The sequence below is a fragment of the Protobothrops mucrosquamatus genome, unplaced genomic scaffold (assembly GCF_001527695.2).
Source record: "Protobothrops mucrosquamatus isolate PMUCROS unplaced genomic scaffold, P.Mucros_1.0 scaffold384, whole genome shotgun sequence".
NCBI classification, from domain to species: domain Eukaryota; kingdom Metazoa; phylum Chordata; class Lepidosauria; order Squamata; family Viperidae; genus Protobothrops; species Protobothrops mucrosquamatus.
In genome coordinates this window covers 834,253-849,670 of record NW_015386716.1, presented here as the reverse complement: position 1 = coordinate 849,670, position 15,418 = coordinate 834,253, and the positions used below count along the sequence as shown (strand labels likewise).

General features: G+C 40.1%; 1 protein-coding gene across 2 annotated transcripts in view; it reads right to left on the bottom strand.

Annotated features, from left to right (window-relative positions):
* PTP4A1 (protein tyrosine phosphatase 4A1) overlaps positions 1-15,039 on the bottom strand; it is a 17,022-nt gene extending 1,983 nt beyond the window's left edge. The window contains exons 1-4 of one of the 2 annotated variants that reach the window (XM_015815906.1): positions 15,021-15,039; positions 2,556-3,115; positions 2,072-2,164; positions 749-879 (exon numbers count right to left, since the gene is read on the bottom strand). In XM_015815906.1, the coding sequence (XP_015671392.1) occupies positions 749-879; positions 2,072-2,164; positions 2,556-2,660 (329 nt within the window). In that variant the 5' untranslated portion in view covers positions 2,661-3,115; positions 15,021-15,039. Of the gene's footprint in view, positions 1-748; positions 880-2,071; positions 2,165-2,555; positions 3,116-8,673; positions 8,781-15,020 lie in introns of those variants that run through there. The other variant, XM_015815905.1, reaches the window with a different exon arrangement.
* Between the last annotated feature and the right edge of the window lie 379 nt (positions 15,040-15,418).

Genomic DNA, 15,418 nt, shown 5'->3' with positions numbered 1-15,418 from the left:
GACCCAGTTTAAGACAGTTTGGCAGAAACAATATTTAGATTGTCAGAACTGTTTTGGATTTTGCATAAAACAAAATTCAGTTGGGGTAAGTAAAGCAAACTGGTGCAGAATGCTCCCTTCTTCCCTCAATAATGTCAATTATCACAGTATGGAAGCTGCTATAGGAAGGAGAGAGAGAGACATACCCTAGCATTTTCATTCAGTTCCTCCCCTCATCCACCATTGCCACTGTTCTTTGTCCTTTCTCTTCTCTCCCTTCCCAAAACCACTTCTGCAAATGCCTAATGTTATTTTGTATCATCAGGGACTACACCAAACTGCTGTTATGGACACAGAATAGCCCACACATACCTAAAACACTATTTAATACACCATTCCTGATCACAAGTCAGGCCAACTGGGCACTGTAAAATGACCCATACTGGAGAAAGGTTAATATGCTATTAAACAGAATCTCATTAAATTTAAGACAATCCAACTCTTATTTTTGTGTATCCCAATGCAATTAAGCTCACATAATACTAATGGATTAAATTAATATATTTAGAAAATGCTAGTATGTATTAATTTTGTTTGGGCATCATTCACAGACTATTTCAATCCAAGTCAAACTAGCTAATAAAAACTATCAAAAGGACAGGACATTTTTTTGCAATTCTAGTTGTACAGAACTATCAAGTCAAATCTTTATGATTATCATAGATATAATACGAAAGTATATTTTTATGACTTCAAGATTTCAATTCACCTTCCAAGACCAGCAACACAGTGTACAGCAATGCAACAGCCAGGCTCTTCACGAAATTTAACTTTCAGAAGATTTAGCCAATCATCAACAATCTGAAGAGATGGTGGTGCTCCATCATCAAAAGGCCAGTCCTAGAAAGTATGCATTAATTGTTTTAGGTCTCATATTTCTCAAAATCACAGATACAATCTAATAAAAATTATTATTTAAATTATGTCAGATGATAATGCTCTTTACATCCACACTTCAGAGAAATTTCTATTATGCTAGTGCTGCTCAGTCACAATATCAGATATTTCCATCTCACTTGTTTAGGGGTTTAACTCTTTCTTATGCATCCAGTACACAAGTATTAATATTTAAGGCACAATATATAAAGTCTTTTAAGATCTACCCTAAAAATGCTCATATTCATATGGCCACCCACCTCAGACAATGTGACTTTGGGTGGCATACAAAACAACAATAAAACACTTTAAAATAAAAAATATAGTGTTATAAAAGACCATGATAGAGAACCAGTTTGATCTAATGGCTAAGGCACCAGGGCTAGAAACCGGGAGACTGTGTGTTCTAGCCCTGCCTTAGGCATGAAAGCCAGCTGGGTCACTTTGGGCCAGTCATTCTCTCTCAGCCCATAGCATCAGCTTTGAGCAACAAGCTGGTTGATCAATTCCTCTGTCTAATGAATAGGCCAACACGTGGTTGATTTGGGAAAATAAATGAACCCTGCACTTGCAAGGAAAATGCTAGAAAGGGGGAAAAAAATCCTGAGAGAGATAATCAGATTATAAACAATGGAGCCATCTAGTCAAATTACCATTCCCTTATGATTCCCTAGGCCCAGATTCTTGACACAACCAAGTTTTAAGGGACTTCAGAAAGGTCAAAAGAGATGGGGACTTCAGGAGGGATGATGGTGTACAAGGTGGATGCCACAGCAGAAAAAGCTCATCTCCTGGGCTCTATCATATGGGTTCCATCATCCCATTCCACAGACGGGATCAATAAGACTCTTCTACCAGACCTGATGGAATGGCCACATGTAATTGGTAAGGTGCAGCCCCTCACTTTTTAACTTGTGACTGTGAATAGCATACCTGACAGCAACACTGTCTGACTGAAATCTCTTATTTTCATTCCAGGCTTGTGTTATTTTCAGGCTGCATGCTATTTTTTAAGATTATATCCTCCCATTCCCAGTAAGATTAGATATTAATTCAAATATTTTTAATGCTCTGGTTTAATGTATGCTGAATAACAAGGACCACAATAAATTTCACAAGCTAGTAGTATCTCAAACTGTTCAAGTAAGCTACTCACCAAAACCTGAATGCCTTCTTTTTCTAATGGAGCAGTGTCATAAGTGGCTTCACATACTCTTACTATTGTAGTTACTCCATACTTCTTAAGTTCCTGAAAGAAAATCAGATTCATGTCTTAACTGTATCAACTATGCTAATATTGATGGTTTTAATACTATACTTGGTAGGAAGTTAACAGTTTATCATACTTAATGATTTGTTTTGCAGAATGCCAACTCAATGTTAGCTATTATAGTAAATCACAATATAACACTCCATGCAGCTTGAGCTGCCTTTATGCAGCCTGGCCTTGTTTAAATGTATTTAAGTGCATCCTATGAATGAGTCACTGGATAACCATTCAGAAACAAGTCTGAACCATCTTTTATCTGACCAAACAGAAAGATACTAATGTCAATTTAAGGGACGGAAACATTTTCTAGACCACTATGATTTTAAAAGTTAAAACCACAGAATAAATCAGCAATTTGGACACTATTTACCTCTATGAACTTGTTTAAAGTTGCATTGGTTGGATTGTGAGTGATAAGGAATCTCATGTTCTTGTAGGTGATTTCCACAGGAGCTGGGCGGTTCATTCGGGCCATGGTTTAATTTAGTTAAAATGTGCAATGACTGACAGTTTCTTTTTTTAAAAAAAAAAAAACCTAACTGATTAACGGAGAAATTAAAATCTACTTCACAAAAAGCCACTAAAAGTTTCCAGTGCCAACAAATATGAAGTTGGGAGGAAAAGGGAATGAAATGAACCTCCTAAACAAGAAGCAGCAAATCTTCAATCTTGTAATACTGAGGCAAAAAAGAAAGGCAGTGCACTGAGGTTACCCCATCCAGGTCAGAACTCCTTTGTAAAATGCGCTGCCAATTTCAATCCAATACTTCTGCTTATTGTGGTAACCACTCTTTAAGGGGGCTTCTTGGTGGAGCAGTAATCAATTTCTACAGTTCACTTGTCTGCATAAAGGTCGTGCTGTGCCTGGCAGTAGTCTCCACTGCCCTTCAGAAACTCCATAAATGTGTGACCGAGAACACCACAGAACTGCTGCAAAGAGAAAAAGTAACAGTGGTCAATGGCTAAGGATACACTTTCCAAGCATCTTAGTGTTATATAAATGCAACTAAGAAGTGCTCTGAATTTTCAAACAAATTAACCAAAATAGCCCCGCAATCTCATTAGGTATCAATCACATTGCAGGTTATAAGATAAGCTACATAATACTTTAAGGCAGTAATGAGCAAACCACAGATCCCAGAATTCCCTCCACAGTCCCATATTAGAGTATATTAAGATTGCACAGTAAACATTTAATGGCAGAACTTCAGCAGCATGAGTTTTCTAACCAAAAATGAGGAAAAGAGGATGCAGATGGAGGCACAAGACCCTTGGACAATGAACAATTCACATTCCCACTCTTAAACCATAATAAAGAACATTCAGTTCTGTCCTTTTGAAAGGCCCCCTACAGTCCACCAATTGCTTGGGAAAGTAAATTGCACCTGTTAGGCATAGTTCATGGCCTGCTTTTAACCAAGACTGAAACTTTGGGTGAGTAATAGAAGTAACTATTCAAACTAATAGTTCTTACTCATCCTGTTTCCTGATTTTGGGGGGGAGGGGGCAAACCTCACTGGCCAATATTCAAAATAGTATCATTTAAATTTAATATTTCTGGTGCACAAAAGCAGTTTTGCTTCCAGCAACCTAGAAGAGAACAATTTATCGCATACATCTAGAACAAAGCTTGTACATTAAAGATCAGCATTGCCCTTCAGAGTTGGAAAAATGGAGTTTACTAGCATTTGTTCTACTTTCCTTTATCTCTTCATATTGCAGCAAACATTCTAAATTAGAAAACAGACTAATAATCACAATGGGATCCTAGGTTCTCATTTAATGTGGGACATTAAAAGTAACATAGCAAGTTCTTATGCAAACTCAGCTCCAAACTGAACAGAATGTCACTTTTTACTGTACCATTTAATAGACTATGCTAAGTAGATGCAGCCTATTTGCTGAAAGACCCTGTAGATTAATGCTTCAACATAAAGATTTACCATTCCATATTTATGAACATTTTTATTGTATCATCTTAGGTACTAATAACATACTACCACAATACTATTTTTTCACAAGACTTCACAGCTACCAATAAATAGCAAATTCCAAGAAATAGACTTAAATAATAGGGAAGTAGATTTATGTGCATGTTATTCAGCAAGAAAATTAAATCTATCCAAAGCAAATCAAAAGCTGAAATGAAAGGTCAGGCAAAATAATTTTTACACAGGTGTGAAAATAGAGCCAAACAGGATGTTCAGACAAAACAAAATTTATAAGTATTCTGAAAAGACTTACATTAAGTACTCAATGATAGTTCAAAAATTCATCAGAGGAAGCAAGATAAAGAACCCAGCAATATTATGACATAACAATGTACACATTTTAGCTTACTAGGGATGCCAGTGCACATAGAATCAAAGTAATAAAGATGTTTCACTCATTAATTTAGCAGTCAAAAGCAGCTAAAGTATAAGGTCAAACTATAAATCAAATTTATTAGGAGGAAGCCTTGATAAACACTCAAGGACATTAGTTCATGTTAAAATTTATATTAAAAATTGGCAGCTGACATATTACTCTCACAAATACAAGTGAGAAGTACAGTAAGAATATCTTCAATTTGAATGATAGTGAGGTACTGCAGACTAAAGAGTTAAAAATGACTATAAGCAAAGGTACCATGTTTCAGATATACAACTTAGAATGTTCTGGAAGGGAAACAAATCTCTTAATTTAAGTATTTGAATTGCATATATTTAAAGTTGATATATTTAAACCAGACCAGCATTTTACTAATGTAATTGACTGTCTCATTCTTTTTGTACAGAGCGCTCCCCAGTTCTAGACTTTTGAGCAAGATGTAGTTTTAATTTCCAAGCTTTGGAATAAAGCTCTTCTAGCAACTTTGGCCCAGTCACTAACTCATTCCAAATGTTATGTAAAAGGGACTTTGTGCTACTCCTCTTTCAAACTGCTGTCATTCTGTTACAATAAAAATATAATAAAAGTGACTATAAAGCCAGTTTGATCTAGTGGTTAAGGTACTAGGCTAGAAATTTGTAGACCATGAGTTCTAGTCCCACTTTAAGTATGAAAACCATCCGGGTGACTTTGGGTCAGTCACTCTCTCATGCTAACCGACCTCACAGGGTTGTTGTTATGGGAAGATGAAGGACTATTAGGCATGTCCACCATCTTAATTTATTTATATAAATAAACGTGGAATATAAATGAAATAAAGTTGATGGGAAACAGAAGTGTGGTCTTACCAAGGCATTATAAAGTGATATTAACACTTCACGTGTTCTTGATTCTATCCCTGTTAATAATGCAGCCTAACACTGTGTTGGCTTTTTTGGCAGCTGCAGCACACTGCTGGCTCATATTTAAGAGATTGTCCACTAGGATTCCGAAATCCCTCTCACAGTTACTACTAGTGAGCAAGGTAGCACCTATATTGTACCTGTGTATTTGGTTTTTCTTGCCTAAATGCAGAACCTTACTTTAATCAGTGCGAATTTAACCTTTCACTTAACATGTTGCTCCAACAGTTTCAGAATGATCATTATTTGCACAACCCACTTCCTCTTTAAAAAACCAAGCAGGTTAAGTCTGTTTCTGTGCTTTGGTTGTTTTTACAAAATATTCTAACCATCATCAGTACTCTTACATTTATAAAAGGCCGAGTGGCGTATTTCATTTGAACTTCATTAGACTGCATATGCTTACACAGCATCTGACAGGAGGAGCCTGCTCCAGGAATAAGTCCCATATTTATTTTAGAGAACAGCAACCAACTGGTTTGAAACTTAGAGCATATTCACTGTAGAAAGCTAGTGTCATGTTTCCAAGGTAGTCAAGTCTCAGATAAGCTGCTCTTTTAGCCAACTCAAACCCTGCAAAAATACTATAAACATTTTCCAGATGCATACTATTGTAATACTGTATGCCTCTAAACTTCAAAACATACTGCAGCAATCTGCATGAAAGATGCCTGCATAATAATTATACCACAGGGCTGAAAGGGTCCCTAATTAATGCTCAAAATAGCATAGAGAAATAAGGAACAGCTATAGGCCCAAGAGTTTCAGAAAAGTATACAAAACATTTAAGGGGGAAAAAAGAAGAGAACAGACTAACAAGGATTAAAAACAACATATTGCTGCCAAAAGTTTTGCAGTTATGAAGTATGTTATCTCCTCCCTTATTAAAAGTGTAGGTAACACTGAAATCAAGTTACATGTCAGGGACATTTGGAATTGCCAACCTATATAACATTAAGAAATATTGTAACTTATGAAATAATTAGATTGCAGCTAATTCTTTATTCCTATAGACTAATTATGGGATTGCTATAATCTTTTGCTAAGTGATAAAATGTCAACAAAGATTGAAATATCAGCATAAGGCTTTTACAATTCTTAGATATAGCCTCCTGAATTAAGGTCAAGTGGCTGAACATTTGAATTGTAGAAGATCTGAACTCCCAGTTCAAACTCAACCCAGGAAAAAAAAATATTTTGAGAAGACTGAAATATCCTTTAAACGACAGCCTATTATGACCTGCATCTTACCGGAAGAAAATAACAATAATCTGACTCAGTAATACTTGTTACTTTAATACACGTTAATAAAGTACCTCACTGCCCTTTCCTGTTTCTCACGTGTCACCAAAGGAAGTTAATTCCATATGCCAAGATTAAAATGCTGAAGCGATTAACAATCCTTGGAAACAAAGCTGTCGTTCCCCATCACAGGCAGGAGGGGAGGTTTTAAACTGCTTTTTTCCTCCCATATTTCATCGAATTTTGTAAGGCGGCCTAGATACTTGGTTGTATTTTAACAGATTGACATCCCATCGATTTGGGGAGAAGTGGCCCAAGTCCTTATCGTCCCCTCCATCACCCCGCTGCCTTCCGCTATCGAGGCAGGCTAGCGCGCCAGGCAGCAGTTTATGAATGGAAGGAGCGACCCGTTATCTGCAGGCAGGAGGCGCGTGAAGGGGAAGAGGCCACGCCGCCGGCTCAGCCCGCCAAAGGTCCTCCCGCCCCTGCTTGGTGACTCACACGGCGGTAGCGCAATAGCCCTCAAGCTCTCTACCACACGCGGCAGGCGAGCAGGGCGGCCGCCGGCCAGGCAACGGCGCGAACAAGTCTCAACTTGTTTCCCAAGTGGAAGATTACTCTGCTCCCACCCCCTTTCCCTCCGGAGCCTTTCTTCACTCACGCGTGGCCAAAGCGTTTAGCGCAGGAGTAGTCAACCTTGGCTCTTTTCTGACTCGTGGACTTCAACTCCCAGAATTCCTGAGCCAGCTTCGCTGGCTCAGGAATTCTGGGAAAAGAGCCAAGGTTGACTACCCCTGGTTTAGCGCATCAACCCGGGCCCAAAGGCGATCGAGGCTATCCAGCACCACGTGAACGGCACAAAAGGACAGTGACCCAGGGACCACCCAGGACAGGGTCGGCTGTAGGATTAGGACAAGAGCCCAAGAGGCAGCCCGACTCTCGGGGGCACCAAACTCAGAATTCCCCCTCCGCTACCAACTTCCACACTCCCCCAAAGCTTTTCAAATAGGCAGCCACGAGACATTTTGTTCCCCCCTTCTCTCTTTTCTCCGCCTCCTAATTCACGTTCAAGCTGATCAAAAACGTCTGGGGAAAAAAAACCCCTCTTCCCAGCACACACACACACATATTACTGGTACGGGTCGAGTCCACATCTCTCCCCCTCCGGCTTTGTCGCTTAAAAGCAGCTCCAAGCCGGTTTAAGCGCCGAGTTCCTGCTCCGAATGAGCACACAAAGGAATCCGAAACTCGGGTGGGGGGGGAAGGAGTGCTTTCATTCAGACCAGGTTTGTTCTTACCTCCTTACATTGTTCGCCGCTGTCGGGGAACCGGGGAGGGAGGGAAGGAGGGAGGGAGAGAGGAAAGGCCAGGTCCGAAATGCAGGGCAGGGCTGGAGCGCTTCTCGTAGTGACCACGTGCTCGGCCCGGTTGCGGCGCTTCCCCCCCCCCCCAAGCTGCGAATGTGGGGGTGGGGTGGGAGAGCTACACAACCAGCCCCCCCCCTCCCTTCCCCAGCAGCAGTTCCTAAGGGCCGGCATTGCCTGGGGCTTTTTCCTCAAGCCTTCCTGGCGGTGGGGCTGCCCATTCTTTCTCCAGACAGCGGCGTCTCCTCCCGCCCAGACACTCCCTGCTACCCCCGCCGGCGTCCTCGTCTCCTCGCTTGCCACGTCCCACATCTCCGACTACAGCCAGGCCCGCAGACCGAGCCGCTGGAGTGGAAGGAAAAGGGAACCAGGCGGGGCAGCCACACGGGAGGAGGGACGGCCGGCCAACGACCACTGAAGTTTACAAGGCAGGACGGCGGGAAGGAGAGCCGACGGGGTCGGGCTCGTCTGCCTGCCCTCTCGCCCTCCCGCGCTTGGGAACGGCTGGCGCGGAGACCCAGCGAACAAACAGGCTAACATGGAGGGGAGGAAGAGAGAGAGACGGAAGCCCAGGGCTGGCTAAGACCCGAAAGAAGAGGCCGCTACTCACAGGAATATGGTTACTCATTGAAGACTGTAGCCTGATCATACAGCCTCGGTGCTGAGGGCGCCACCGCCGGGGGCAGGAGGAGCTAAGCCGGAGGGAACTGGAGAAGGAGGAGGCGGCGGCGGAGGTGGTGCCGGAGCAGGGCGGCGGCGATGGACCATACAGGGCGCGGAGCAGCCGGAGAGCGAGCGAGACGGGGGATGCCAGGAGAAGGCGAAAGAGGAGGAGCTCCGGCCGCTGGCGACCAGGCTGTTGCTAACGCGGCACTGACGGCAGAAAGAAAAAGCGGCTGGAGGAGGGAGGGGGGCAGAGGCGGAGGGAGGGCGCTTCCGTTCGTTCGCGCAAGGCAAGTAGGGGGACGGGGCGGGCAGAGATGTCTTAAGCACCGCCTTGCACTCTCCAGCGCGCAATCATGCGACGCCCCGCCCCTCTCAGCTGACGCCTTCAAAGCTCGGCGGCCTGGCGTCACAAACGCCTTTCGCCGAATGGCACCACCCCCGACCAATCGGAGGGCTCGGGCGAGTTGAGCCGATATGGCCAGGCGTGTGGCAGTGGGCGGGGAGCTGAGGAGGGGGAGAAGACCCAAGAAGAATGCTATAGAGGGGCGCGAGGCGAGGGCGGGGCGAAGGAAAGGCGGAGAAAGCCGGTGGAAACCGGTTAGAGAAAGTCGGCGAACTAGCCGTGCCCGGCCAGGCTCGCAGACAGGGGGGTGGGACAAGGCGAAGGCTCGCTCCTATTGGTCGGCCGCTGCTGCTATTCCTTCGACTCGGGTCCTCTTGTTGCACTTCTGAAAAGCATCCGGAATTCTTCCGCGAATCGCAGGAATCTACTTGTAGGTGGTTGCTTTGAGATGGTTCCAGAAGCGGTATGCGTGACAGCCTTTTGCAACACAGTGCAGCTGCAAGCCCACCTGTAAAGTAGCATCACTTCGGGATATAGATGATAGATCTTTGTAGCATTCCTATTCTCCACGTCGAGTGTTGCGTATTTGGAGTGAGGTTCCCCTCAAGCTCAAGATTGACAGGTTCCTTTAGCACCAAGCGGCTAAATCCAGTGGTTTTTATGGCGGCAACTGCTGGGCATGGGGTCGGCTTGTTACTCACGAAGTAGAACTTCGAGACGTCCCCAGATTTTATTGTGGAGCAGCGCAGACCCAAATTGCTCCCATGCTCCCAATTGCTTCTCAAGCTTCCTCTTTCCGCTATGTATTCAAGATGGACAATGATTAATATTTATATGTATATGCAAGGGTGTAGGTATATACATATGTGTATGTATATAGCATATGTGTACACTTTTGAAAGCAATTTCATTTTTAACGTGTGCCCACAGTAAACAATGACAATAAAGGTTTTCTCTTATGCAGGCTGAGGATAAGAGGACATGCATCAGGCAAAGTGTTTTCTTAAAAATTATGCCACAGTTTGCGAATTAAAATGTCACAAGGGGTTAATTTTCATGAAAGTCTAGAGGAAAGTTTCTGTCTGGAGCATTATGGTTCTGAATTATCCACTGGCCCACCTGACCTGCAGGGGCATTGCAGCCTCATCCCATAAACAATTTCACAGCAAGCTTTATATATATATGCTGTCCATTTTACTCTGAAAAGACTGGGTAGCTTCACAACGGATTGCAGCTTTAAAATAAATAAAACCTTACAAGTGTTCAGTATTTACAATCCAGATTCTAGTTTATATAGGTGTGTTTCAGCAATAGAATATTGCTGATTGTGTTCAATTAATTTCAAATATTAAAGGTGACAAATTCACATATCCCATGTTAGAAGTGGTTTCCAGAAGTCTTAAATGGACACTTGGCAACGAAGGAAAGCTGCTCTGGATCTGCGCAACTCTTTTATTCTAATATAGTGAATGTTGTATCCAAAGTCTACAATACTTTAGTGTGTTATAGTTTCTTCAGAGTTCTGTTAGATGGGCAGTGATAAACAAAAACAAACCAGTCTCCATGTAGAACTGGTATTTATTGCTGTATAATACTATAAAGTCAAAATCTGTGTCTAAACAATTTAAGATAGGTGTATTCCTTGCCAGAGGTGTAGAAGAAATAGCATTGTGATTAGATTTAGAATGATTGCTCTCCATGGATCTATTTGAAGTCAAAATCTTCGGGAAGAAAACTCATACTGAATAACTGGATTAAAATAATCATATTGGGACTAGGAAACTCTAAACTGAAATACGCAACTGACCTTAAGAGCGCATTTATAGCTCCTTGAAGGAGAAATAGAAATATTGAAGAATAAACAATATATTGACATTTTGATTGGGCAAACTAAAGGTGGGGGAAAGTGCTACAATAACCCGGCTAATTTTGTTCATTTTTTTTTAAAAAAAGGGGAGCATTTCACCTTGTTTTATTTCTTCACAAGACACCAGACTTAAATAATCATTGTTCTGTGAATATCAGAACAATACCATTTTTCAATTTTACTTTCTTGTTTGCTTATTAGAATCAGAAATCAACACTATATTTTCCACAGGAAAATAAGTTTGCAGACATTCTATAGGCTAAGAAGCTAACAAAACAAATGAATTCTTACCCTACTAAGCCAAAATGGTTTGTGTGGTTTTAGTTTAGTGTATTCTGCGAATCCAACCATTTATATACCAATAGTAAACCATTGCTACTATATTACAGTTGTTTGTATTTGCGACACAAACATTTTTGAAATAATTAATTAAACTAATGTAATAATTAGTATTTTAGTGAAATGAATAGAAATTAATTTATTGCTTTGCCCCATATACTATTTTTGGGGAATATGGCTCCAGATCAATAAATTATACAATATAATGTTTTTGTTTTGTGTGAGCCTAGCCATTATGATTTGTTAATCAAATTTTAAGACTTAGAATGCTAAAAGAATTCACTCTTGAGGTTTATTTAGTAAATCATGGTTAAAAGTCAGAGTTTGGCATGTTGTGTAAACAGTATTGCAATATAAGCAGATTTCAGCACAGAAACTTGCCATTTGAAATGACTTCATATTTATGCTTGTTATAAAAAACACCTTTTCAAAGCATCATATTATTTTACAATGCAAGAAGAACAGCTCAGTTGTCCTAAGTCTAAGTTTTAGAATTGAAGGGGTCCAAATAATTCAACCTCAGCTGGAAAATCTGTTGGAAGATAATGTTTTGCTGGTGTGAAAGTACAATTGCTTGTTTGTTTTGTATTTTCTTCTTTGGGCCATGCTTGTTTCTCATCACCATTTTGTTTCCTTAAGCCACGGATTAAAAAATTGGGAGATAGAGGATGGAGGAAGTTACAAAAACTTGGGAGGTGAAAAAAAAATCCACAAATGAAAAGTGGAGGAGATAAAAAGTTGATTTTCCCCAAAGAGTTCCCCAGTACAAAGTAAACACAACCCCAGAAACCACATAGGCATAGATGTCTACAACAGATTGAGATTGCAAAAATAAGGACATTTGCAGTGGTTTCTTAACAGTGCTCATACATACGTATGTCCAAGTCTAAAGCAAGTATATAAATTTCAGTTTGTGCATCTTGATGTATGTTTCATTATTTGCCTCCATGTGCCATCTACCATTAAGGATGCTTGTGTATGTTTAGGAAAAAATAGAGATCTGTTATTTGTCTGTGATCATTTATATCTCTGCAATGGAAAAGATTATGTAATGAAGAAATTAACAAGAAACATATATTTACATACTGACCAGGTTCACATATTATGCTAAATCATAAGTTTGGTTTTCATTCTAGTGTGATCTGTGAACTCAGGTGATAGCACTTTATTCAGTACATCAAACTTTAACCATCAGAGGGGGGTGAAGTAGGTCACTGGGCATGATGCAAATACTAAAAAAAAGTATTGTTAAAAAGCTTCAGATACATTTCCTTATTTTTTGGAAAAACTTGGGTTAAACTTAATATCATTTCTGCACCTGACAGACCCATTTTGTATATTTGTATTCTTCCTCATTCCATCTGTAGCTGATGCAGATAAGGTTTCATCACTGCTAATATTTATTCCTAATCCTCTTCCTCATTTTTGATGATTGGTTTGTTTTTCTGCTTGTTTGGCTATCCATGTTGTCAAAAACCTGAAAGTTTTGTGCACTCAGGATATTTCTTGAGTGCAAATATTTCAGTAGAGATCCAAATATTTTAATAAAGGTCCATTATGATCGTTAACTGTGTTTTTTAAAAAACCAACTGCATAATCTTTCCATAATCAAAAATATTCTAAGAATGCTATATGCATAAGGAAGGATGGAATGCAATTTGAGCTCTAAATTCTTTCACACAAAATAACATCTTGCCTAAAGCCTAAATTATCCGCCTACTAAACTGATAGTGTGGAACCGGAAAATATGATTTAATTGACAATGTGATGCTTTGAATGACACTCATTTAAAAAATAAACAAAAATGTTCAGAGCTAATTCAGTGAAACCAGCTTGTTAATATCTGATTGTTCTGCAACACAATAGAAGGTCAAGAAGCAGTTAATTTCATTATAGCATAACCTTGAAAGAAAGGGCACAGATGGCAATCCCCTTCAGGAAAAGGAAACTAAGATAGTCTATAGCAGATATAACCCTGTACACAGTTTCATGTTAGCTATATAAGAAAGATAGAATCACTTTGAAGTAGTGGTTAAGGTATCAGGCTAGAAACTTGGAGACAGTGAGTCTTAGCTCCACCTTAGGCACAAAGCCATCCAGATGACCTTAGGCCAGTCACCTTCTCTTAGCCCTAAGAAAGAGGCAATGGCAATACACTTCTGAAAAAGTTTGCCAAGAAAACTGCAGTGACTTGTCTAAGCAGTCTCCGATAATTGGACATAATTGTACTGAAAAACATTGAAAACATTTTTGTCTTATGGCCTGGAGGGAAAAATAGCAGAACTTGATTTCAGATACTGTAGTAATTTAGGTCAAAGTATGACTGTATCTCCTGCCACCCCCATCCCTACCTCAGTCCCGCTCTTAGCATTCCATAATACTGATTTAAAAGAAGTGAAAAAGAACAGATTTTAAAATGTATAAGAATAAAACTTAAGCTCTCTTTCCAGCACATTGACTACCTGTTTTAAACAATTGTTCACTCATATCAATAAATCTTTGGTCTTTAGATATATGTGAGATACCCTATTGAGCAATAGTGGCACAGTGGTTAGAATGCAGTATTGCAGGCAAACTTTGCCCATAGCCAGGAGTTTGATCCTGGCCAGCTCAAGGTTGACTCAGCCTTTCTTCCTTCTGAAGTTGGTAAAATGAGGACCCAGACAGTTGAAGGCAATATGCTGACATTGTGAACTGCTCAGACAGTGCTATAAAGCACTATGGGGCGGTATATAAGTCTAAGTGCTATTGCTACTGGATTGAGGTTTTCAATATGCTTCTGCCATAGTCTCCTCATTAGATGGTCTTCCCTAAGTCATAGTCTAGGATAAATAAGGACTTAAGACTCCCTACCTCCCACCCCATATGCATCATTTTGTTACTACTTACAATGCACCTCAGTGGACATTTCCTATTTACTCAATTTATAAATATCTTTTTGGGACTGTCTTACATGCACTTTAGATTTTTCCCCACCATTAACAACATACTGGCATCTTCATACATACACCATTCTTTCCAGTACTGAGCTTTTGTGCAATAATTGATTTATAATTTTGGGGGGAAGAAGGGTTCCCATTCTTACATTTCATCTTTGTGAATACAGTATTGCCTATTTAATAATTTTCTGGATTTTCTATAGCCAAGTAGCTATTGAATCAAAACAGGGCCTCTTGCTGCTTTATTAGATGAGAATTAAAGGTTCTCATGACTACATTAAAGTTGGTACTTAAGAGGGAAGTTATTCATTCCAAAATCATGCTGCGCAAGAAAAAAAAGTTTCACTGAAACAGAAACAAATACCACCCACTTTCCTTATTAGCATAAGATAGAATATAGATAGGCAATTTTTTAATCTTCTGTGCTTAGTCATTCCATAACTAACCAGACTATCCATAAGAATACAGTATGACAAACATCACATCTTTTGAGGGGAGTAAATCCATCGAATTCAATTGTACTTACATCCAATTAGATTGAATTGGATACTAACCATTTAGTAATCATTTCATCTGCATATTTTAATGTACATCTAATTACACAATTTTATCTATTTTTTGCAGGAAAAGGAGCAAGGCTGCACCAGTTAGTCAAGCTTCCACAATACTCACCATTCAGTTATTGGTGAATCGTGTTAGGTTAAGACTAGCAAGCTGTTAGCAAGAAAAACAACTGCATATTCAAAAGTACTTCAAATCCATATATACAGGCTATGTCTGGAGAAGAAGATGCATTTACAAACCTTGACAGGACTGAAATTTCAGATCCAGCTCATGCAATTCAGTGGCAGCAAACTGAAATAATGCTTCAGACGTGTGACAGTGAATGCAGATGCTCTTATAGAAAGCATGTGAGGCATATAATTTGGAGTGGCTCTTATATGAGCCTTGCAGTTCAGTTTTCATCAGAGACTGACAGAGAGCCTAAACTGGTTGGGAGTTAGTTTGTGTTTTTATTTAGCTAAACAAAAGATATCATAAGCTCCCTCCAGTGCAAATAAAGCACAAGTCAGAATTTCTAACCCATAGTAAACAAGTTGCTGTTTAGGGGACTTGCCACAAATCCTATAATGGAAATTCATGTGTTGAGAATGCTATTATTTTCCTGTAAACCACAGAATCTTTTTTTTTAAAGACTCTT